Source organism: Phascolarctos cinereus, unplaced genomic scaffold (genome assembly GCF_003287225.1).
Source record: "Phascolarctos cinereus isolate Bilbo 61053 unplaced genomic scaffold, phaCin_HiC Scaffold_9;HRSCAF=440, whole genome shotgun sequence".
In the NCBI taxonomy this organism is placed as follows: domain Eukaryota; kingdom Metazoa; phylum Chordata; class Mammalia; order Diprotodontia; family Phascolarctidae; genus Phascolarctos; species Phascolarctos cinereus.
The window spans coordinates 260,950,986-260,975,735 of record NW_027556402.1 but is presented as its reverse complement, the minus strand read 5'-3'; the positions used below and the strand labels follow the sequence as shown (position 1 = coordinate 260,975,735).

The 24,750-nt window shown below is 46.8% G+C and overlaps 1 protein-coding gene across 1 annotated transcript in view; it reads left to right on the top strand.

The window, feature by feature from the left end:
* Positions 1-24,750, top strand: part of SHANK2 (SH3 and multiple ankyrin repeat domains 2) — a 730,263-nt gene that overhangs the window by 460,895 nt on the left and 244,618 nt on the right. Inside the window, 2 exon segments of the mRNA XM_078148660.1 lie at positions 5,878-5,960; positions 7,645-7,769. Coding sequence (XP_078004786.1) covers positions 5,878-5,960; positions 7,645-7,769 — 208 coding nt within the window.

Here is a 24,750-nt window from a genome sequence, read left to right as displayed (position 1 = left end):
TAACTCAGTCCCCCCAGACAGCTCCCACAGGGGCTGAAATGCTGGGGATGCAGAGAACTGTGAGAGACCCCACCCTTCAGGAAGAGACAGCCGATTGATGCATAATGAGGAGCAGTACTAGCCCATTGAGGGGCAGCAGGGAAGTCGGGAAGATCTGGCTCTGACTCCCAGGTAAATGATGCTGGGATGGACACCAAGCTCCCCAGAGATCCAAGGACTTCCCCAAGACCAGACCTCCCAGAGCAGTGGTGATCATCGTCAGCAGAGGGAGTGTCTACAGCAGGACTTTTCTATTCCAAGTCAATAAAAGGTGTGAACCACCACACCACCACCACCAATAACAAAGAATAGAAGCAATGATAATACCTGCCATTTACAATACACTTTTCTTTTTTCTTTTTCTTTTATTTTATTTTTTGGCTGGGCAGTGGGGTTAAGTGACTTGCCCAGGGTCACACAGCTAGTAAGTGTTATGTGTCTGACGCCAGATTTGAACTCAGGTCATCCTGAATCTAGAGCCAGTGCTCTATCTACTGTGCCACCTAGCTGCCCCTATTATCCCCATTTTAAAGGAGTTAACTATACTAGTAAGTGTCAGAGTAAGTTAGTCAGAGGTTAGATCTGAACCCGGATCTTCATGATTCCAAGTCTGATGACTATGTAGCATACATCCTAGGAAAAGGGCTGGACTGGAGGTCAGGTTCTGTCACAGACTGTATCACCTGGACCTCCCTGGGCCTCAGTTGCCTTCTCTGTATAATCAGCAGATTGGGTGAGCATTAAAGGCTTTGAACATAAGCCTTACCTTGAAGCCTTTTCCATTTTGGGGCATGGATGGGCAAGGGTAGCTGGGGATGTAAGAAGAGAAAGATTTTCCAGGTACAAATGCATTTACACACACACCCTGCTAAAGAAGTGTGCAAATGTCACATACACACACACACACACACACACACACATACACTGTGCTAGAGAAGTGTGCAAATGCCTCCACACACATACACCCTGCTAGAAAAATGTGCAAACTGAACACACACACCCTGCTAGAGAAGTGTGCAAATGCCACACATACATTCACCCTGCTAGAGAAAAGTGCAAATGCACACACACACACATATACACACACCCTGCTTAATAAGTGTACAGACACACTGGGCCAGCCTCCTCCAGAGACAAACTGTACTGTTCTTCTCTGAAGCCATTGATTGAGGAGGATTTTCTCTGTGGCTGGGGTTCAGAAGGCTCCTTATTCTCAGGCTCCATTCAAGCATTTCATCCAATGCTAAGCCAAGGGCCACATAACTGCCTCTAATTCTTTCAGCCTTTGTGATGGGAATCTTTGCTTTATGATTTTCAGGTTTGTAAGAGCAGCAGAAAAAGCAAACCTGGAAATGAGTGTCTCCAATTCTTCTCTCTCTCGGAGGTTGCTCCCTGAGGTGCCAGGAGAGCCTTCCCCCTTGCAGCCCAAGGGAAAAGCTGTTTCCCAGCCTGGGCCTGGGTCTTTGGATTGAGCTCTATGTGGGATCTTGGCAACCGGAGCAAATCTGTGCTGGGCTGAGAAAGCTCTTGCTCACCCTTCTAATTGCAGAAATCGACTTGGGCCCCAGGGCGGACGTCGGGGACTCTCTTCGCTTTGTTTTGCTTTGCTTCTCTAACACTTGCCTCTTGCCACAAGCACCCTCAAATTGCCACCTATTCAATGAATCAACTCCATCCCTTCTAGTTCCTTCCAGGTATTCATGGACAGGATCATGGCCAACAGCCGCCCTTAGCTGGCTTGTCTCCCCACTGCCTTGACTCCCACATTTTCCTGCATTCACTCATATTCCTTTGCAGAAGACACAGCATGAGCAAAGATGCAGAGTGGGAGAATGGCGAGTGTGAGCTTGAGTCCAGCATGGATAGAACAGAGGGCACGGGGTGGGAAATCTGGGGCCCATAAATTGAGAGCTAAAGAGGGGAGCCTCAAATAACCTCTGGGCCAACTCACTCATTTTACAGATGAGGATACTGAAGACCAAGGAAGTAACATTCCCAAGGCTACAAGACTTGAACCTGGGTTCTCAGACTATGGAGCCATGCCTTTTTCTACTACGTTGTACCAAAGTGCTTTAGTGGGAGATAGCTTATTAGGAGATACAGTAGGAAAGAAGCAATCATAGATTTAAAAGGGACCACAAAGATCACCTTGTCCAGCCCCCTCTTTTTATCAGCGAGGAAACTGAGGCCCAAAGAACTGACTGGAGAAGTCACACCTGAGCAAGGCCAGGATTTGAACCCAGGTCTTTTGAATACAAATTACTGATTCTTTTATGATCTTCCGTTCTGTTTGGGGGGAACCCTGGAGATTTAAGTCTTATTGTGAAACATCTTGAGTGCCAAAGTTAGTTATCTGCACTGTATTTTGTAAGCAATAGGGAGCCATGGAAGGCTTTTGAGCAGAGGCCTATCCCAGGATGAGCAATGATTTCTATTGCATTTGCATTGGTGATAGGCTGGGTTGGAGACATGGGAAAGAGAATTTGAAGACTCCTGCTGCACTGGGTTCAGATGGTAGGTGGTAAGGGCCTAGACTAAGCTGCTGGGAAAGGAGATCCAACAGCACTTGGTGTCTGCTCAGATGTGGAGTGAGGCTGGTGGAGGAGCAGAGGCTGGCACTTGAGGCCAGCTGTAAGTATTACGGGAGTGCATACATTTGTTAATGTAGGGAAGTCAACAGAGCAGCTGGTCTGAAGGGAACCATACTGAGGATGAGTGGCAAGAAGCACGGGAAAGGGGGGGATAGAATTTGGGGCTTGAGGGGCAGGGCTGGCTCTTCAGGTGGGGGAGGCACCTGAAAAATTAAGGTAATGGTTGAGGCCATGGGAATGGCTATAGTCATCAGGGAAGGAGGGCGTCTACATTCCGGAGGTGAGTGAGGAACTGGAGGAGGCAATGTCACAGAAGTAGGAGAACCAAGCAACTACCACAGCAAAGAAGTGAAACTGTAGAGAATGAGAAGGCTATGGAATGATGGCGCGTTCAAAGACAACACCTACAGATGGCTGACTCATGGAGTCAGAGGGCACGGGTTCAAGCATCCTGCCCCTGTTGTTTCCTCCCTCTGTTTTCTTGGGCAAGTCAATTAACCTCCCTAGACCTGAGTTTCCTCTTCTGTAAAAATGGAGAAGCATCCCAACCCCAACCATCTCCATTGCCATCGCTATTCCCACTACCACCAGCACTTGCCTTTCCCGTGGAGCGATTGAGCATGTTGATGTTTACAAAGCTCTTGATAGGTTCTCTATCTCCCACAACTCCCCAGAAACTGGCTCTTCCCCCCTCTCCTGTACCCCTCCCCACACAGTCTCTGCCCCTTGACATTCTACCTGTCTCTCAGGTCCTAGCTCAAATGCCACCTTCTCCATGAAGCCTCCCCTGAAACCTTCTCCTCCCCAACTCCCAGAAAAAAAAAAGCTGGAAATAATTTCTCACTCATGTGATCTCATAGCACTTCATTCTCCATTCATGCACTAATTATATTCTTTTTTTGTGCTAATTATATTCTAACGTATTTTATTTATGTGCCTTTATCTTATCTCCCATACTAGAGTATACTGGGAATGTGTCTGACTGTCTCCATTTTAGAGAGGATTACTTGTTTAAGTGTAGGTTGGACTGGATGGCCCCTGAGGGCCCTTCCAAGTCTGAGGTTCTATGGTTCTGAAAAGAGCTAAGTTACTTGTCCAAAGTAACAAGACAGTAATGTTCCTATTTTACAAATTGGGGAATTGCGGGATAAAGTTTAGCTGACTTGTCTGAGGTCACATAGTGAGTGAGGATGGGAACTGGATTTCAAGCCCAGGTGTTCCCAACTCTAGGAGGCCATGTAATGAGGGGGCTAGACTAAATAGTCTAAGGTCCCTTCAGGCTCTGAAGTTGAGCCATCCCACTGGCCATTCCTGAGTGCGTTTGACACTAAGACTTCTCTAAACCACCTTGTTACAAACCCACCCAGTGCAGAATTAGTTTCCGCCTTTGAGTTTGTTTTGGGGAAGAGAGAAGGTGGGGGGAGGAATCACTGGACCACTGGTTGAGGGCAATAGTAGAGTCGGGATGAGTAAGCTAAGCACCTGGACATTCAGCTCTGAGGACATTGTCTTCTCGGCAAGGCTTCCCTTTTCCTCTCATCGGCTGACAGGCTGGAGGTCTGATTTCCTTTCCAGAAGCGGTGAAACCCACAGACCAGAGGAACTGGGTTTCTTTCACAAGCCTTTTAAATTGTATGTTCGCCTTTCACCCTGAGATTTCCTCCCTAGCGTACTTGAGTCGAGAAGACCTGGGTTCAGATCTTGCCTCTGATACTTCCTGGCTGTGTGTTCTACCACAGGACCCCATACACGGAAGGGCTGGCTTAAGGTCAGCAGGCTTGCAAGCCAATCCCACCCATGAAAACCCCCAGGTCTCCCCTTCTTTTCTCAGACAGACTTCATGCACAGTATTCTCACTGTATTCTTGGCCCTCCCTAAGCTGGCTTTTGCTTACCAACGATAAGAGGGGAGGGGAAGAGGGAGAGTAGCATATTCCCTTCTGCCCTCAAGACCCCTGCTCATTGTGGGTTGCAGAAATCATTAATTTCTCTCTTGCTGCCATTGGCCATGGCCAAGAGCATCAGCATTTCCTGAGACTCTTGACTTTGGCCGTTCAGTGATGCTCCCTCTGGACTCAACTTCTTAGCTCTCTAGAGAGTACCTCTGAGCAAAGTCTTGTGGACAGATGCCGCTTGTCCTCTAAGTCAAAGGGATAGGAGCTTCTGAAAGGCTAGACCAAGGGAGCTGAAGGGGTGTGTTTGTGTGTGAGAGAGAGAGGGAGAGAGGGAGAGAGAGAGAGAGAGTTCAGGAAAATAGCTCAGATGAACTGAGGCTGAGCAGGTTAGGAATTTTCACTGGGAAGAGGGGGCAAATGGTGCCTCTCCATTCCCTGCAGCATTTTCCTGAGTTGTTGATAATTGGGGGTGGGGAGAAAAGATTCTCGGCCATTCCAAGGTCTTTGGGGTGTCCCTGCACTTCTCATCACTTCTCCCGGGCTTGTTTTTGCTCTCTGTAGTTCCCTGCACCCAGGCAGAGGCATGACTGCAATCTCTGGGAGCCCCAGCCTTTCCACTGCTGTTTGACTGATTCTCCCGCTCGTTACTATTTCAATTATGCAGATTCTCGATGCTGGGGAGGTTTGTGTCGGATGACGCCAAGGCAGCTGCCCGCCGTGCCCATTGTCGGCTCGTCAGCTGATCGGGGGTGGGAGGGGGGCTCTTCTTGCAGCAGCCAGCATGCAGTTCGATTGAGAGGGGGCTCTGGGGGCGACGCACAGCTCTGTGACTCGCTTGTGCCTTCAGCCAGCTCATGCAGGGGGCAGAGCAGCTCGGCGATCTCTCGAAGATGCTGCCTTATCTCGCTCAGGCTTGCCTTCCCGAGGGCTTCCCCGGAAGATGCAGCAGGCTCAGCCACACCAAGGGGGCTTGGGAATGAGGAGGCTCGGCCAGCCCACTTAGCTTCCTTGTTGGCGAGAGCGAGCCAGCCGTCGGCTGACATGATCGCCTCTCCGTTCGGCCTTTTCCCGGGAATGCGCCCCCCCATGCACGGCCCCAGAGCTCTCTCTGTTCTCCCTTGAACTCCCATTGTGTCATGCTCTCATTCAGTGCTCAGCTTTCCCCTGCTGCTTTTCTCTGTCCGTACCACTACCACCGGCCTCTGCTGCTCCGGTTTTCCCATGCTTCTCGGATTCTTCAATCTGGTGTGATTAGAGGGCTATGACGATGAACCTGCCTGGCGGAGGAGCAGCTGCTGCCGTGATGATGGTGGGCTATAATAATGGGCGCTATCCCCGGAATTCTCTCTACAGTGACTGCATTATCGAAGAGAAGACGGTGGTCCTGCAAAAGAAAGACAATGAAGGCTTTGGCTTCGTGCTGCGAGGGGCTAAAGGTAAGGCCACCCGGGGGGCCCGGGTGTATTCACACGTGTGTGGGGTGTGTGTATGTGTGTGTGTGTGTGTGTGTGTGTGTGTGTGTGTGTGTGTGAGCGCGAGCGCGTGCCTGCCTGCAGGAAAGAGGTTGTCCAGACCTCAATGTAGGACAGCTTCTTCTAAGGCACTTGGCTGCTAAACAACTGTTCAGAGGCTGGCAGCACACAAGTCCTGGGCATTCAGGGGCCTTACTGTGGGAATTCAGGCTCGGTGTTTTTCTTTGCACAATATGGTTTTGCATGGGGCTGTTGTCTTCCTTCCTTCCTTTAGAGCAGTGGGTAGAATCCATGCTCTGCCTGTGGCTGATGCTAGCCAGGCTGTTGTCATGTGCAAGCATGGTAGCTGTTCTCAGCCTCATGGAGGCACCCAGCCTCAAGTTGAGGCACCAGGGAAATGGCCTCTGGCTGTCCACAGGCCGGGAATTAGAGCAGAGGCAGCACTGTGGGACACAGAAGGGCATACCTCAGGAAGGAGACCTCCCAGGTAGAAAAGGGGCCCCTTCATCTCCAGCCTCCTCAGCTTACCAAGGAGCTTCCTGACCACCCTTCACATCTCAGCTGAACTTGTGGACTTTCCTTGGAAAGCCCAGCACAGCAAAATGGATTCTACTTTCTGCAAGGGAAAGGCCACACGTGGGCTGTGTTTCTTAGTGGAAAGAGGGACAGGTGCAGAGCAGGCAGGCGTTATTACCACTGCATCAGGCCTGTCTGTCTCTGCTTTAGGCTCATTGTATACCTTCCTTCCATTCCTACTCCCTGTCCAACTTTTCTCATAGGTCAGTGCAGAAACTCTGTGTATGTGTGTGTGTGTGTGTGTGTGTGTGTGTGTGTGTGTGTGTGTGTGTATGTGTGTGTGTGTATATGTGTGTGTATGAGAGAGAGAGAGAGAGAAAGGGAGAGAGTGGTACTGTGCCTTTAATCTGTTGATACCATCTAATCATCTGCCCATAGACCCACAATGTCCATGGAAGTCTCTCTCAAGCCCTAGAGTCAATGTGCAGTCCAAAACACCTTAGTTTGGGGGCGGGGGGGAGACACGGCATAGATATGCCTCTGCTTCCTTGACAACAAGGTCTGGAGTTCTTAGAGGCCTCACTGCTCCCTGAGTTGGAAGCCACAAAGTCTTCATCTCCCTTGAGAGTGACTGCATGAACAGAGTCCAAATCCCGAGCCCCCATGAGGCCAGCAACGTTTTGCCCTTGGCATGGAGGAGCCAGCCCCTGGCTTCTGTGTCTATGTAGCTAAAAATCACACACAAAATTTGGTGTGGTGTTTTGCTAGTCCTACATGCCAGAGGAGGAACTCTTCCGTTTTTAGAACAGAAATTGTTTAGTCACGGATGCTTCCAAAGAAAATGACAGGCATGTAGATCTGTATTACAAGGGCCCATCACTCACTGTTCCTAACAGATGGATGTGGGAGAGGCAGAGAGACTCTAGAGGCCTCCTTCATCTGTTGGCCTGAGAGTTCACGGCCTACCCTTCTTCTTGGCATGGGGCTGGAAGGGGGTCTAGGCCTTCTTAAGCCCAGTGAGAAGCCACTATGACCCCCTTCTCACAGAATGCTTTGAAGCTGCGCAGAGGATTTGGCCAGCAGCAAATGTTTCCCCAAGTTTAACTAAGGTATGTGTTCTTTGTCCTTCAAGCTGATACTCCAATTGAAGAGTTTACCCCAACGCCAGCATTCCCTGCCCTGCAGTATCTGGAGTCTGTGGATGAAGGAGGAGTAGCATGGCAGGCAGGCTTGAGAACTGGCGACTTCCTCATCGAGGTAGGACACGGAGGCATGTTCTATGTTCTTCTGGAGGGTGCCGTGGCTCTCGTCATGGGAGAATGGGAGGTCGTTCGGTGACATGAGTCCAGACAGGCCTTCGGTGGCACACCCCAACATGTGGCTAACAACTCCAACTTGGGTTTTCTCACTCACATGTGATTCTCCTACATTTGTGTGGTTTGGTTTCACTTTTTGGCCGTGGTGATCACTTGCAGAATGGAAAGCAGCCTGCTATTTGGTGAGAATGTCAGATCTTAGGATCCTCGATGGGTTGGAACAGATGCAGTAGTATTCCAGAAAGAGAGCCGTAGCACCTTTTGTGAAGGCTCAGGGGGATGTTCTCAGCCACCTTGGGCCAGAGTGACTTTGGTTGGAGATCGAGATAAGGCCGTGTCCTTCCTGGCATTTCTAAGAAGCCAGTCAAGTGGCTTTTGTTGGTGTTGGGTAAGATGACACTTGAAAGAAAGAGGTTGTTTTATTTTTTTTAACAAGTTGAGTAATGTTGCCCTTATTGGGGTGGGAGTAAGGGATAGGTGACAAGACAAGAGAAGGCATCAGCATCAGTGAGTGAAAAAGGATATTATAAAATACTCAGTGTTATCAAGGCATCTCATGGGGAAATGCCCTTGCTGCCACAGAGCACAGCTGAACACACAGGGCGGACAGGATAGGTGCCCACACCAGCATCTATGGGAAGTCAAAGGGGCATATTAAGTCCTCTTACTCCTGGTGGCACACAGCTTGCATAAGTGCCCGCACATCTCAAGCCATTCACTGAGAATGAATGAATGTGCCTTTATTTTGTCTATTGGTTTTGGCTCCTAAAGTTGTGCTCGGTCCCTGTTCTTTAGCACTGAAACGAGTTTCCCTAAGCTCAAAAACCCCACTGAAGGGAGCATGGCACTAACCTGAAAGCTCTCGCTGCAGGTGGTCTCACTCTCTTCCCCCATGCACCTATGAGAAAGAGAGCTTGGGGATGTGAAACATGAGCAGAGGAGAGGTCACCTGGGCATCTGAGGATGACAAGCTTCTTTGCCAGCTTGGAAGCATACAGATTGCCTTAATATGGCGCCACCATTATTTCTGAGTTTAAAGGCTGTGTCCCCTCCTTTCATCCCATGTTTTCGGTTCAAAGTTTGACTGGACAGATTCTGAGTGTTGGTGAGAGCCTTTAACCCCAGCATGACACTGGATTGGGAACTAGCATGGTGGCAAAAGTCAAGTTGGACTCATGGGAAGGCCAGTTGCATTCCTATGTTACTATTGTCTATTTGGGGAGATTTTTTTTTTTCCCCTTGGAAATGCCTGGAATCCATCTTTAATGTATGTTTCACTTAATTATTCAAAGTTATATTTCAGTGATTCATTGACAACCAAAGACCTTGGCTAGAAGCACAAGCCAGTTGGGACTCTTGTCCATCCTTCAGTGTTTGAAGTTTAACCAGAGTAGAGAATGCTCTGATTTGCTCTTGCTTCATGTTTAAAATAGATTTTTAATCCGCATGGAAATGCAGTGAAATGGAGTTGAATCATTTTCTGTAGGATGCAGGAGTGATGTCAGCCCTGCTTCCTGGGATGTGTGTGTGTGTGTTGTTGTGTGTGTGTGTGTGTGTGTGTGTGTGTGTGCACGCGTGCGCATGTGTGCGTGTGCGGGTGTGTGCCATGAGTGCATGTGTGAGCCAGCCTGTGGAGGGAGTCACTGAGCAGAGTGCCTTTCATTGCATGTGGGAATTCATGAATAAGGTTTACTTGGGAACAAGGGGCCACTCTGTTCAGCTTTAGGGACTGGTTTATAGAAAAGTCCATGGGAGAAACATAGGGCTGGCAGATGTCTGAACATTCCACGTGCCATTTAGAGGATGTATATGTTGGGGAAATCTCAAAAGTGAGGCATGTTGAGGTATGGTACCATCGTCTGTATATGGAAAGAAAGCTATACCTAATCTGTACTTGGGAAACCAGTGACTATGGTGTGAAGTTTAGTTGTATGTCCACGGAAATAGAACACACTTGGGTGTTCTTCTTAACCTTGGTGAAAGATCCAAAGGCCCATTTTGTTCATTTGTTCTTTTCTAGAAAGCTACTCGACAAAGTAATTCCAAGAATAGTTGGGCCTTAACTGGATGGGGGTGAGGGTGGGGGAGGGGAATCCTCACCTAACTAATTTTTCTAAGAGGTTTGTTCTGGGTTCTCCAATGATGGGCTTTATGTGGTGCCCAGGTCTGTAGCTGTAGTGTGAAACATGTGAGATGTACACACAGGCCATTGGACCACAGGTGACTGCAGCTCATTCCAGTGACTAGTTAATTTATCAGGTAGCATATGTGAAACACAGAAAAAAATCCGCTGATAGTGCTTCTTGGTGTACAGTGAGACATCGTGCTGTGGCACAGTCAGGGCTTGGGCGGGGGGAGCATAACTGCAGATCCTGTCCCTGAGAAACCATCATCGGCAGCTGAGTACCTGTGGGATGACTTCCTCTCGACCCACTTGGCCCCATGACAATCTGAAATCCCAGTGCGTTTGCTTGCAGACTCTCTGGCTGCATGGGACTGACTTTGGAGCTTGAGGGGCGGGGAGGGTTTGGGGGAAGGCTAAGAGGGGAAGGACAGAGACTCTTTCCTGTAAATAAGTACAGTGCATGACTGGTTTAAGCTCATGGATGCCATTGTTGTTGGAACCCCCCTCAACAGATGTTGATAAGAGTTCTCCAGGCCTTTGCTAGGCCATTTTGCACAAAGGTCCCAGTTATTTGTGTGCCCTAGGCTCTCCTTTTTCACTTCCCTCACTAGGGTTGCTTCTGGCCTCACTGTTTAGAAGGGGAAAAGTGGAAACTCCTCTGTTACTCTTAGATCGGGGAAGTCAAAGGTTAATGAAAACTTCGTTACGATCAAAGCTCACATGACGTCATGTTTTCATCCAACCAATCCTTGGACACCAGCACCAGGGGCCACCCCAGAAGCAGAAGGAGGCAATTTAGGGCAAATACAAAGGATGGCTCTTCCTAGGGAAGAGTGTTGCCCTAAGACTTGGTTGCCCCTAAAAATATATCATTTCATGAACAGTTGCAGTGAATTCATGGGTGATTGGTCTGAAGAGGATTTCAAAAAATAAAGAAAGCTAGAAGTGCTTGGAGAATACCTTGAACTGCTCCCCCTACCCCCAGGAAGCATTTCCCAGCAGGCCTGCCAAAGACCAAGCCCTGGGCTAGAGGAACCCTTGGTTCTAACCCAGTTTGGCCTTTTGTGCATTTGATGTTCTCAAGTTAGTATCGTAGCACAATGGAACACAGTGATTTTTAAAGCGTGTATTGTATAGCTCTCCTCAGTAGCCAACCCTGAAATCTGACTTACAATAAGATCTGGATTTTTTTCACAGGCTCCCATTTTGAAACCACAGATTTGGCCCTCGTGCTGTTTTTTGTCCAACCGCGAGCTCTCTTTTCTCTGAAGAATGCCTACCTAGCAGGGAAGGGTTTTTAATATTCCAAGTAGTTGGGCTTCACTTTGTTTGGGTAGCTCAAAAACTAATTGCTCCCTCCTTAATTATTTTCATGTGGTTGTCATCAGGGAAGCTACCGGAGGGCCCTGGTGACTTCCGTCACTTTTGTTTTCTTGATACTCAAGTAGCTCATCCACTTTGTGCATTAATTTCATAAGTGTGTTTTCCCTGCAGTTACCCTCTGAGATAGTTGCTACTGGCTGGGCAGAAAAAGGCATGATCAACTCTTTATTTCTTTGGATTAAATGTTTGCTCAAAAGACAGTCTGGTCCCCTAAAAAAAGTAATTTCACCATCAAAGACTGAGATGTTTTTATTTTTTAGCAAAACCTTTTTAAATCTACTTCTTGCTATTTTCCCAAGAGACTAAATATCTTCTAAACAGCTCTCCAACTGTGCCTTGTGAATAGAGTGGTTGAGATTTGATCTCTACCTCCATGTGAACATTCACCATTTTCTGCTCCACTAGATTGTAATTATTGACAGGTTGGCCAACCCTGGGGGGGGAGGATCTCCAACTACCTTAGAAGATCATGTGACACAGTGGACCACTTACCAGCTTTGGACTGGTAGGCCCTGAGTTCAAAAGCCAACTGTGCTGCCCTGGAAAAATGTCTTCACCTTTTAGTAACTCAGTCCTCCGCTCTGAAATGAGGGCATATACTAGGTGATCTCTGTGCTCTCTTCCATCCTTGCCACCTCTGTTTCTATGATTCTGTGAGACTGGATTTCTGTGTGACGTACAGAAGAGGAATTGGAGCCCGGGCTGGCTGCGGGAACTGTGTGTGAATACTTCTACTTCCATTGGGTCTGTAAGCTCACTGATGTGGGCGTTCACTCCATCGATCCATGAATACTTACAAACTTGTGAAAATGTAAGTAATTGGCATGGGCATAGAGGAGCCTCAATGTGACACTGAGGGAAAGCCACTGAAGGTGGAGACAGAGGCCCTGCACTCAAGTGTTGGCTTTATTCCTTAATACTTGTGTGGCCTCGGGCAGGCCAAATCATGTTCTCTTCCTCAGTTTCCTTCTCCGTCAAAAAAAAAAGTGTTGGACTTAATAACTCTTAAACTTCTTCCGAATCTAAACCAGCCTAAGCAAGACCCCTCAGATGTTCCAGAGTGATAATGGTCCTGAGAAGAATGGATTTCTGGTGATGACCTGGCTGACTGTTCTGTGATTTCTCAATCATACAAGCTAATAATTCAGCAGTAGCCTGACTGTGATCCTCAAAATACAGATACTCACATGACATGTGTATTGAGGAAAATAGTGAGCATTGAACAATTACAAAGGTAGAAAGGAACTGAAAAATCATCTTATCCAGCCCACTATACAATGTAAGGATTTTTTAAAATTTATTTTGTCAATTAATAAGCATTTATTCTCTCTCTCTCTCTCTCTCTCTCTCTCTCTCTCTCTCTCTCTCTCTCTCTCCCTCCCATTGGAAAAAAAGTAAAAAAAAAACCCTACAAGGATCCCTTTGTAACATTTCTGGCCCCCGATCACCTCAACTTTGCTTGAATACTTCTAGTAATGGGGAGCTCATTACCTCAAAAGGCACCCCATTCCATTATTGCCCAGTTCCTTTCCCACACTGATCCTCATTCTGTCTCTTGGGATGATCCAGAATTCTAATTTAAAATATTCAAAGAGAGGTTTCCCTCCCCACCCCCAGTCTTCTTACAGCTGCTCTTTCAACCATTACTCATGTGACATAGTTTTGAGACCTTCCATCAAACTGGAGTCCCTCCTCAGAGTGCCCTCCAGACAGTGGGTTTCCTCTCCTTGGAAGTCTGGATGGCACTTGTAAGGTTTGTTATAGTGGGATTCCTTTCATGTATCAGCTAGACTACAGGGTCACTGAGGTCCCCTTCAGCTTTCAAATTCCATGACTGTGTCATTTCGGTCAATGTCTTTCTTGAAATATCATATGTGCTACAGAACACAATTGTTCAGAAGTGCCCTGATCTGGGCTGTGAGCAAGCTTAGGCCACCGGACCTCTCTTAATTCAGTCAAAGACTGCACTCACTGACTTCGGCAGCGGACCTCAGCCCAGTCATTCATATGGAGCTTTCTATCAATTAGGCTCCCCACCCCTAGTCCTTTTTTCATTGAACTTCTGTCAGCTCATGTGCTCTCTATCCTGTATTTATGTAGATTATTCTTAAATACCCAAATTGCCCAAATTCTCCTCCACCCTGTTCAATTTGGTCTTGTTAGTTCTAGCCCTGTGTTTCAGCCTGCCAACTTGTTCTTGATATCCTGTCTGGTTTTGTGTCATGTGAAAAATTGAATGGTGTGTTTTCTGCCTTACTATTAATAAAAATAACAGGCATTTATGTTATGCTTTAAGGTTTGCAGAGCAACTTACCTTCTCTCACTTGGTCTTCCCAACCACCCTGGGAAGAAGTCATCCCAATTTGATAGATGAGGAAACAAGATCTGAGAAGTCAAGTGACTTGGCTAGAGTCACATACCTAGTTAAGTGTCTGAGGCAGGATTCAAATCCATTTAGTCCTCACTGGAAGCCCAACCATTATCCATGATACCATGCAATTAACAGGTCAGGATCAAGGACAGGTCCCAGTAACAACTGCCAGAACTGTCCCTCCCAGTAGATATTGTCTTATTAATCAACATTATTGGCCTATGGCTGTTCAGCTACAACCCCTCCCTTCCACATTTATACCTTCTCCATGCAGCCTTCTCTGACCCCCTTTCCAAAAAGTAATCCCTTTGAGCTCTGAGGACTCTTTGTTCTTCACCCTCTAATTGAGATGATACTTATTTCTTGCCCTGTGGCAGATTGTGTGCCCCTTGGAGACAGGTCTTATTTGTTTTTATTTCTACCCAAAACCAAATATTTTGCATGTTGCAAATGCTCCCCCCCCCAACATTTCTGGAATTAAACTAAACAGCCCATATTTCCCTATATCATCCAAGAGAATATCATTATTAAGCTGAATTAGCAGGTAATATTTACATAGATAGTACTTTAAGTTTGCAAAACACTTTACCTAGCTAAGGCCATATCATCCAGTTGACCATTTGTGAAATCGCTGCTATTATTCTCTGCATTTTGCAGATGTGGAAACTGAGGCTCAAAGAGTGAAGTGATTTGCCCAGGGTCACACATTTAGTCAGTGTTTCAAGATGTATTTGAACCAAAGACGCCCTGAATCCCAAGCTAATGCTCTAGCCACTGTACCAGCTGTTTCTAATATCATGAGGGATTTTTGTCAGATACCTTGCTAAAATTGAGATATTCTCTGTCTGCATCATTCCCTTGATCTATCAATCAAGTCGCTCTATTAAGAATCTTAATTTAGTTTCTTGATTAAATATTTTTTAATTATCTTGATTAAAGACCAAACTCTGGTTAATGTCAGGAGGAGGAAAAAACAATTAGTAAATTTTGACTTAGGGTCCTGTTTACACTTTCTCTGTCAAAGCTAATTTTGTGTTTTAAGTGCAGTGTTCCTAGGGAAGCCCCTGCCTCAAGACTGTCCAGATCTGGATTTCACATCTGAAACCCAGGCTGAGGAAACAGGTTTCACTTGCTAGCACTTGTAATGGAGCATAAGCCCTTTCTTCAAATGACAAATGAATTCCTTCAGCAAATAGATTTGTATAATAGACTGTGTGCAGGGATTTGTGCGTGATGTTATGGAGGATAGAAAAACGGAGAAGACACTGTCTCTTCCATGAAGATTATGATCTAGTAGGGCAGCTAAGATATGGGAGAAAATTACTCTAGCAATAATAATAAAGAAACCCTATTTCAACAGTACTTTGTATGGTTTAAAAGTAATAGCCTCTAAGTGGACTGCACCATAAGACAGACAGGAAGTGTTCTGAGAGGGAGAGGTCAATTCCATCAGGCATGATGAGGCGTGGAGGAGGTGTCATCAAACTGGACTTTGAGTGATATTGATAGAAGTATATATAGAACCCCCCAAGGAATGAATTTATTAATTGTCCCTCCTTTCCATTAGCTTTAGATAACTATAATATTAATGACATTAGCTCTAAGAAATATTAGCCATATTAGAAATACTAACCATAGATAACTGCAACACACAAAAACACTTCCCAGTGAATATGAGTATTAATAAGAGAATGTTTTTTTCAGAATCTGATTTCCTGAAATTACCCTTCTGTTTTCATTGATGTGATAAACACCACAGAGCTTCTAGAGCGACCTGGCTCAGGAGGGGCTTTGGGAGAAACCGGAGTAATAGGAAGCAGATGCTGGAGCAATCCACAGGACTGCCCTCATCCTGCCTGGCCATCCCCTCCCTTGTGTGAAGCACCGAGCTTGACTGCTCCAGGAAGCCACTCATCAAGATCATCTCCAAATTCTGCTCCCCACCCAAATGGAGGCCTGGAGTAGAACTCAAACCTGGAGCAGGTGACCAGCCAGGCCTCACTTGCTCGCTTCACCTGGGTCTCATATGGAAACATGCACCACATCTAACTTGTTTTTGCTGTCTTCCCTCCCTATCCAAGCTTCTTCTTGCCATCATATGGGTGGGCTTTTCCCATGCTTGGATGGTCACGCCCACATATACAGGCCACAGCCTGTTTTGGGGGGTTTGTTTTGTCTTGGTTTTTTTTTTTGTTTGTTTGTTTATTTGTTTGTTTTAACCGGTAGAAAATTTGTGGAGACTCAGGAGAACTCCAGTCTCATTCCAGTTTTCTGTTTCTGGTAATCTCCAAATGAGGTCCTGAGATTATGGGACTGAGGATGCCCAGGCTGGAGGCCAGGTCCTATCAATGCCCCCTTAGCCATATTTTCAAGGACCTCTTTGTGTTTGAAACACTGCACATCTCACTGATCTGAAGGCTGGAGGTTTTGCTGCATCTGACCTGCAGACTAAGTTCGTCCTCAGCCTTCCAGCAACTGTACACTTGGCACCTGAACGTTATCTAGTTAAGTAAGTCAGCTCAACAAAATCCATTCAGGGTGGCAAGGGGTTAATGTCATTAGCCTCCACTCTTACTTTGCTTTCGGATCTCATGTTTTATCCATCCATCATTTTGAGCAACAAAACTAAAAATAAGTCCACAAGGAAATCCAGTATTATTTCATGGTTTCATTCACACTGTGTGTCTCCTGACGCGTATGAGAAGAAAATTTTCCCCAGAAAACCTCAAACATTGAGATTTGAATCTAGGTTTCCCCAAACTGGCCCTGATGGGGACTGAGAACCAGTGGATTAACTGACTGCACAGTCTCTGAGCCCGAGTCTGGAAGGGGCCGTCTCCACCCCTCAGTCTCTTGGAACCTCCTACTTCCCACAGAGCACAGCTCAGGGCCTACCAGCTCCCTGTACCTTTCCTCTCCACCTCAGTTAGCAGCACTCTTTCCCTCATTGAAATAGCTTTGTATTTACTTAATCCTGTCATAATTATTCTCTTATCCCAAGATAATGTAAACTCCCTAATGGTCAGGACTGTTTCCTTTTGGTCTCTGTGTCCCCAGCTGCTGTGCCTGAGTCTTTACATAGTAATAAATACTCAGTGCAGAATGGCCCCCAGAGGCCCCAGGAGAGGGAACAGCCAGCCAGTCCAAGGCCCCACCCCAGGCTCTCACCTCCACTCCCCTTTCTCCTTTTTATTGCTGTCAACAAAACCATCTGAGCAGAGGCTTCCTTTCCCAAGCATTAGGCTTGGTGGTGAAGTGGCTTCCTTGGGAGATGAGAGACAAAATACTAGAGTTTTGCCCAGAAATCAAAAGATTCTTTTGTAATCATGTCTGTAAACTTGGAATATCATTTATTCATTTTGTAGTCAAGCAGTCTGAAACAATAGTAACTCAAATTTGATCCAAAAGGATGAGGAAAAACTCTGTGTGTTTGTGTGTGTGAGTGTGTGTGTGTGTGTGTGTGAGTGTGTGTGTGTGTGTGTGTGTTTCAAGCTTGAGATCCACTGACTATTCTGTGTGGATCTGGCTAGGCTGCAGTCATCTGAAGCAGCCTGTTAGGATCACTTAAAGGCAGTTTGCTGTGAGTTAGCTGCTTAATGACAGAGCTGCCTGGTGTGTGGAGATGACAGGCCTCTCTTGCCATTGCCATCCACTGCCTTCACCGTACAACATCTCTTGGCCTGAGCCCCTGCAAAGCCTGGTGGCCTGGACACCTTACATTGATGAGCTTTGTTGAGGGGAAATGAGGAGGGAAGATGAGATGGCCCCAAGGCCCCCTTCCAGCTCTCACTTTCTGGGGCTCTGAAGAACAGTGGAATACACGAATCTTTAGGGAGTTTTGCCTTTTTAGTAGACAGTCATCAATAATTCAATCAACCAACCATTCAGTCAAAAAGCATGAGTTATCTTGAAACAGAATAGTTACAGGGACTGGAAAACTGATGATCAGAGAGTTAAGTGATATAACCTAGTGTCAAGTAACTACCTAGAGGATTTGCTTAATGGGAAGAAAAGGGGAGAAATGAACTAAGGCATCATGGGAGCTGGGGAGTAAGCTTCGGCTTGGATTTGATGTCCCAAACTGAAATCCTGACTGCCACTTCATGTCTGTGTGTCATTGACAAAGTCACATCCCTCCCTGGGTCTCAATTTCCTTTGATGAATAACTGGAGGCTTGGACTAAATGTGCTATAGACAGTTGATGAGTCTATGGTGGGGAATGTTGAGCTTGAGAAGGACCTGCACACAGTTGAGGACTTTGAGACAGGGGTAATCCCAGCTAATTCTAGTCTCTAGTCAAGGCTTCTAGAAGTAACAGAGACTTATGGGAACAAAGCTAAAACTAAGGGTCATCACTCACTCACACAGAGAACCAAGACCATCAACGTTGAGCTGGAAGGGACCTTAGAGAGCCTCTAATCCAACCGCTTCAATTTTACACATGAGGAAACGGAGGCCCAGAGAGGGAGAAGTGACCTAAGCAGTGCCACACATGCCAACTAGGGTCCTCAAACCTCAGCCTGGAGTCTTTGCAGGTTCTTTGCTTGGTTCAGTTCCTCATTCATTCAGCCACTCTTCTTGAGCTTCTACTCTGGGCACAGATAGTGCCAGGTACTGGAGGAGGTACAGAATGAACTAAAGTGAGGAGCCCACCTTCAGTGAGCTTCCAGTCCAACACTGTCAGAAATCATCTGGGACATCCAGCCTGGCGGAGTGGAATGCATGAGTTTGGAGTCAGAGTCCCTGGGTGTAAATCCCAACATTTTCCTTCTTTTCCTTCTTTGCTCCTCAGTTTTCTCCTTGGTGCAGTAGGAGGATTGAAGCAGATGAACTAAAAGGCCCCTTCCAGCTCTACCATTTTGTGAGTCTCAGCTGGGCCCAGGTTATAAAGGGAGCTTGGATCAGGCTGGGGAGCCCGTGTATTTTTTTCTTGGAATAACTGGGGAATCTTGGAAGGACTGAGCAAGACAGTGACCTGGCAAAACAGTCGGGTGGGATAGTTTGGGCAAGGAGAGACCAGACGTGCTAGAGCCCAATACCTCTAGGTCCTAATACCTTCCTCTCTCAGACTGTTGCTGTTCAGCTATTTCAGTTGTGTCTGCCTCTTCATGACCCCATTGGGGGTTTTCTTGGCAAAGATACTGAAGTGCTTTGCTATTGTCTGGCTCATTTTACAGATGAGGAAACTGAGGCAAACAGGATTAAGTGACTTTCCCAGGGTCACACAGCTAGTGAGTGTCTGAGGCTGGATTTGAACCCATGAAGATGTCTTCCTGACTTGAAGCCCATAGCTTTATCCACTGTGGTGCCCCTAGCTGCCTTTTCAGATTAACTTCCCACCTACTCTGTATGTACTTTGTATCTACCTACTGCTTTGCACGCTATCTCCCCCATTACAGTGTGAGCTCCTTGAGGACAATCACTGTTTGTTTTTCCTTCTTTTTATCCCCAGTGCTTAGTATAATGCCCAGCACATCATAAGTGCTTAATAAATGCTTGTCATTTGACTCTGTATGAGCGTGGAAGATAGCAGGAACAATTTTGTCTCCTTGCTGATGCATGAACTGAGTAATGGTCTTGACCCCTGGTCCTTGGTCTCCCTTCTATAAAATGAAGGCGTTCAGTTAGGGAATCTATATGGCCCTTCTAGCTCTGAGTCCTGTGAGGCAGGGGACCCCAAAGGAGTAAGTTCCCTCACGCTCAAAGCAGCAAACTTCTTTGGTAGCCTTGAGACCAGCCCTTCTGTGGTCCAGAAGCTCCCATCTTGAGAAATGCTGAAATACAGACATCTTCTCCTTAGCATGTTTCTGTCTCTCTTGACAGGACCCCCTGGTTAGGAGTTCCCTAAGACAGTGGTCAAGTTGGCAGGAGAGGAAATGTGTTTGTGGCCAAGGCTCTGTGATCTCTTCATTGATTGAGTTTGTGAGCCCAGGGAAATGGGTTGTGTGGGGGCCAGAAAGTAGATCAAGCTAAATGGTGAACATGGGAAGTAAATGTTCAGAGAAGGAGGAAGGGGTGATGCTTAGGGATTTCTGTCTATTGTTTAACCAGCTTTGGATCCCACAATGAAACCCCTCTTGTCCCCACTGCATGATGTCATCCTGCCCACAAACCTCCCCAATTCACTGCATCTCTGAAGTTTGGCTCTCCATGAGTTAGAGACGTGAGCCTCTCCTTTGATCAGGAAAAGGGGGAGAGGTGGGGATGCAGTGGAAAGAGTGCCATATGGGACTAAGAGTCTCTGAGCTCCAACCCCCATCTGCTACTTATTTCCTTGTGACCCTGGGCAACTGATTTGTCTTCTCTGTGCTGCAGTTTCCCCTTCTGTAAAATAAGGGAGTTGAGCTAGATTCAACAATAAGCATTGATTAAAAACCTGCTGAGGTAAAGGCCCTGTTGTGGTATGAGGGGAACATAGAAAAACAAAATAGTCCCTGCTCTCAGAGAGTTTCCATCCTGACCTCCAGCCCAAATATGTGATCCAATGGTGAAAGTATGAAGAAAGCATGGTTTTAGCAAGACTCATCCAGCTGCAATCTGAGGAGATCCAAAGAGGAGGAGAGACTCCAGAGTGGCTGCCCAGCAGAAGATACCCTCTCTCAGTCCTCCCTGCCAAGTCTAGGCTAAAGATGACTTAGTCTTATGGATTATAGTGGCCAGTAGTGGAAGGAGGAAGCCTAAGACAGATTCCTGGAAAAGGAACCAGAGCACTTGGCAACACATAAAATCTATGGGAAGAAACTGAGGGAAGAGACAGCCACATGCCCAAGGAATATACAAGCAAAAGGTAAGAGCCTGGATCAACACAAGAAAGGCAGTGAGGACAAGAGAAGGATGGACCAGATTAAAATATCATTGGGAAATAGTTAACAAAACAAATAAAAATACAATAGAACATGGATAATATTCATATATAGTTTTCTAAGTTGACGTGAAACCAGCAGGGATCTTTATGTACAGTTTAGTGGTCCTCATTTCTATTGGAATTTTATACCCCAGGTCTAGATAGATGATGGTGATGATGATGACAATGGTGGTGGTGATGATGGTGACGATGACAATGCTGACTCTCATCAGTTTAGTGCCGTAGAATTTACAAAGTGCTTTTCCCCTAACACTGATATTGAGAATGTCTGAATTCATGTATCGATTTTACAGAGAACAGGCAATGTGGTGTAATGGATAGAGTGATTGACCTGGACACAGAATTGGTTCCCACTTTTGACACTAGCTATGTGGCCCTGACAAGGCCTTTAATCTCCCTGTGCCACAAGTGCCTTCTTAGGATTTATCAACAAAGTCATGGACAGTTTGGGATCTGTGTTGGAATCACCAAACAGGGACCCAGAGAAGCTCCTGTAGCAATGCTGTTGATCCCAGATCTCAGGAGCATTTATAGCTCAAGAGCTGCAAGGGCTGTTTGAGCTCACTGAGTTCAAACCCCTTCTTTCAGAGGAGGAAACTGAAGCCCACAAGGGGAAAGATCCCCAAGGTTACCCAAGGGCATGGGTGAGATTCAAACTCAGGCCCTTAGGCTCCAGATCCAGGGCTCTTCCCACCAGAACATGCTGCCTCTACTTTTTCGTGCCATTTTCTTAGGTTTCTGATCATTTTTCTCTCCCTCCTCATCTTTTTTCATCCTGTTTTTTTCTGGCTTCATTCAAATCCCAGCTAAAATCTCATCTCCTACAAGCAGACTTTTCCAGTGCCATTCAAGGCTGGTGCCTTTCTTCTGTTGATCAGCTCCAGTTTATTCTGTACACATCTTGTTTGTGCCTACTTGTTTGCATGTCGTCTCTTCCATTAGACTGAGAGCTCCTGCAGATCAGGGGTGATCTTTTGCCTTTCTTCGTCTCTCCAGTGCTTAACACAGTGCCTGAAACATCGTAGGTGCTTACTGACTGACTTTTCCTGCCCTCAATGCAAAGCCAGTGAATGGTCTCTAAGGCATTCAGTGGTCTCTTAGCACACCAAGCATGTATTCAGAGAGAGGAGGGTGGGGTTAAGGGCTGGCCACTTTGAAGGAGGAAGCTTCCCTGACCATGCATGGTCTGAGGACCATGAATGTTACCCCATAGCGTAACCAGGTCTTAACAGGACCCGCCCCTTCCCAGCACTCTACCAGTCTTGGTGGATGAGAACCTGTCTTTTTAGCAAGAAAGATAACCTGTGCTTCTGGTCCTGGAGGAAATCATAGAATTGTATTTGGCTTCCTTGTTCACTCCAAGCAAAAGCAGCCATTATATACTGTAGCATCTAGGCTCCTGCCAAAGAGCGAATGATGGCAGTGCTGATCCATGGGCATGAGCAGGCCAAGACTTGTGGGCACCATTGGCAAATTGGAAAATGGCACCACCACCCCCAGAGCTACATGTCACTGCCCTTGTTAAGCTAAGTGATCCACATCCCAAAAGTGCCTGACTTGGGATGTCTGCCCCCCCTGGAGTCTGCCATGCCATGTCCCACCCAGTGCAGCATTTAGCTCTGTCCTTGGTGCTCATCTCTTTCTCCCTTTGTCACATTGGGTCCATGTCTGCCATGCCAATGCAATCAGATCACAGAGTCCTTCGGTGGAGGTGCTGTACCTACTCAGACCTTGTTGCCCTCCCTCTGTGCATATGACTGGGCTTGAGAAGTGTTTATTGGGGGCAGCAAGGTGGCACAGTGGATAGAGCACCAGCCTTGGATTCAGGAGGACCTGAGTTCAAATGCAGCCTCAGACACATAATACTTACTAGCTGTGTGACTCTGGGCAAGTCACTTTACCCCATTGTGAAGAAGAAGAAGAAGAAGGAGGAGGAGGAGGAGGAGGAGGAGGAGGAGGAGGAGGAGTGTTTATTGGAATAAACTCAGTGAAGAAAGAGATTTTGTTTTTTCATGCATTAAAAGCACATACACTTAAGCCTCATGAGCATGTGTCCCCTTAGATATTTGCTGATTGAAAAAATAAAATTTAACTTAAAAAAGGAATTTGTCCCTTCTTACAGGCCCCAGGTGCTGTATTCTAGGCAGCTGCCAACCTTCTCTTCTCCAGTAAAAGCTCTGTCCATGGACACAAATTTCTGTCAGGAAGGCCTAATCTGGGTGATTTTGTTCCTTTACCCCATAAGGAGGGGGACACTAAGTGAAGAAGCCCAGGGACCTTCCCTTGCCCCCAAGTAGCCAGTGATCATAGAATCCTAGATGTAGAGGGGGAGGGGTCCATAGAAGTTATGAGGTCCAATGCCCTTCCTTCCCCCGCCCCCGCCATCTAACAGGTAAGAAACTGAAGGCTAGAGAGCTTATCTGATTCACCCATGGTCACACAGGCAATTCTTGGCAAAGCTGGGATTCCCAACTGAGGTCTTGGGACTTGGAAGTTAACCCCCTTTTGGCCACAGGAGGCTGCCTTTCTGGATACAGGTCCTTTTACCCAGCAGAAGTGAAGCCCCTTAGGGACATGGATTCTTTTCCTGTGTGTCTCCAGATGCTAGCACAGGGCCTGACATGTAGAGAAATTACTCAGTAAACTGAGTGCAAGTGAATTGAGCTCATGAAATTCTTTGAAGGTACCATCTCTTCCTTGTTATCTGTAATGGAAGGATAGGGATGGTGTGAGGGGCAAAGCCCAGCTGGGAGGAAAGCTAGTTTTCTAACTGAAAAATATGGACCCAGAAACATGTGCCCAGCTAGGAATATGGAGAACTCACTATTCGTGGGCTCTGATAACCATCTAAAGCCCTGGGTCCTTCCAACTGGCTTCTTCTCCCCCTCCAAGCTAACTCAGGAGCAAAGTCATTTTCTTTTGTCTTTTCTGGGGAGCAAAATTTTTTGAGGGAGTTCCCATCTAAGCATGATGGGGAAGAACATATCAGACCATGGAGGGCAAAACTCCCAGGAACTCATCAGGCTAATGTGGGATGGGTGCGGCCAAGCTCCCAGCTTGACCTTGTCCACCCCCAGGCTCCAGAGCAGCCTGCCAACAAGCCAGCCCAGAGCCTCTTGAGAGGCCAAAGGAATGCCCTGCCCAAGGTGAGGCATTGCCCCACTTTCATACCAAAGGTGTTATCCCAGAGGAAGAAAGGAAACAAGCATTTATTTATTAAGCACCTACTATGTGCCAGGCACTGTGCTGAGTTCTTTATAAATACTATCTCATTGATTCCCCACAACAACCCTGGGGTGTAAGTGCTAATATTATCCACATTTCATAGATGAGGAAATATAGGCAAACAGGTCAAGTGCCCTGCCCGAGGCCCCCCAGCTAGTGTCCAGCACCTAGTGGGTGAAGTCTTGTTTCACATAGTCATTAGCTGCACCCTAGAGGTGGCTTATTTTCTGGAGGCTCTAGCACTGCAGGATGGGGTTTGCTTCAAGGCAGAGGCAGACACTTGGAAGCCAGTCTGGTCCTCCTTTGGGGATGGCCAGCACTTGGTGGTAGATTGCCTAGTGAACACAACTTGTTTCAGAGCACTTGCCACTGTAACCCACCACTTCTGAGTCACGGCTCGGTGGTATTTTAGAAGAAGGTCCATCTCCAAGAGAAATGGTTTTGTAGAAAGCCTGGAACGTGTAGAGAAGCATGATACATAGAGGGCCGGCCTACTTCAGGAAGCCCTGGGCTTGTATCCTGCCTCTGGCCTGTACTGGCTCAGAGATCCTGGGCAAGTCACTCTCAGTGCTATAAGCCCCTGTCAGAGACTCCAAGATGCAGAGAAGATGCCAACCTACATCAGTACAAGAAGTTTCTTCACCTGAGTAGTCCTGCTGTCAGTGAATCCTAAGGTCTGGTCCCCGTAGCTCTTGCTATCCTAGCACTGAGCCTCCAAGGATGCATCAGGGCCCACATGTGCATTGTGAAAACATGTAACCTTTTCTGCCAGTAAGAAGGGTGTGGAGACCTTTCATAGCAGAGGTAGCATCTATCTGTGCTGTCCTAACAGTATGGTAACAGTATAGATACCTCTACTGTCCAAAGCACTGAAAGCACTTCACTCTTTCATCTCCCTCTTCTTTCTAGCTAGAAATATAAAGATGTCAGGCTGAGGGACCTCTTTCTCTTTA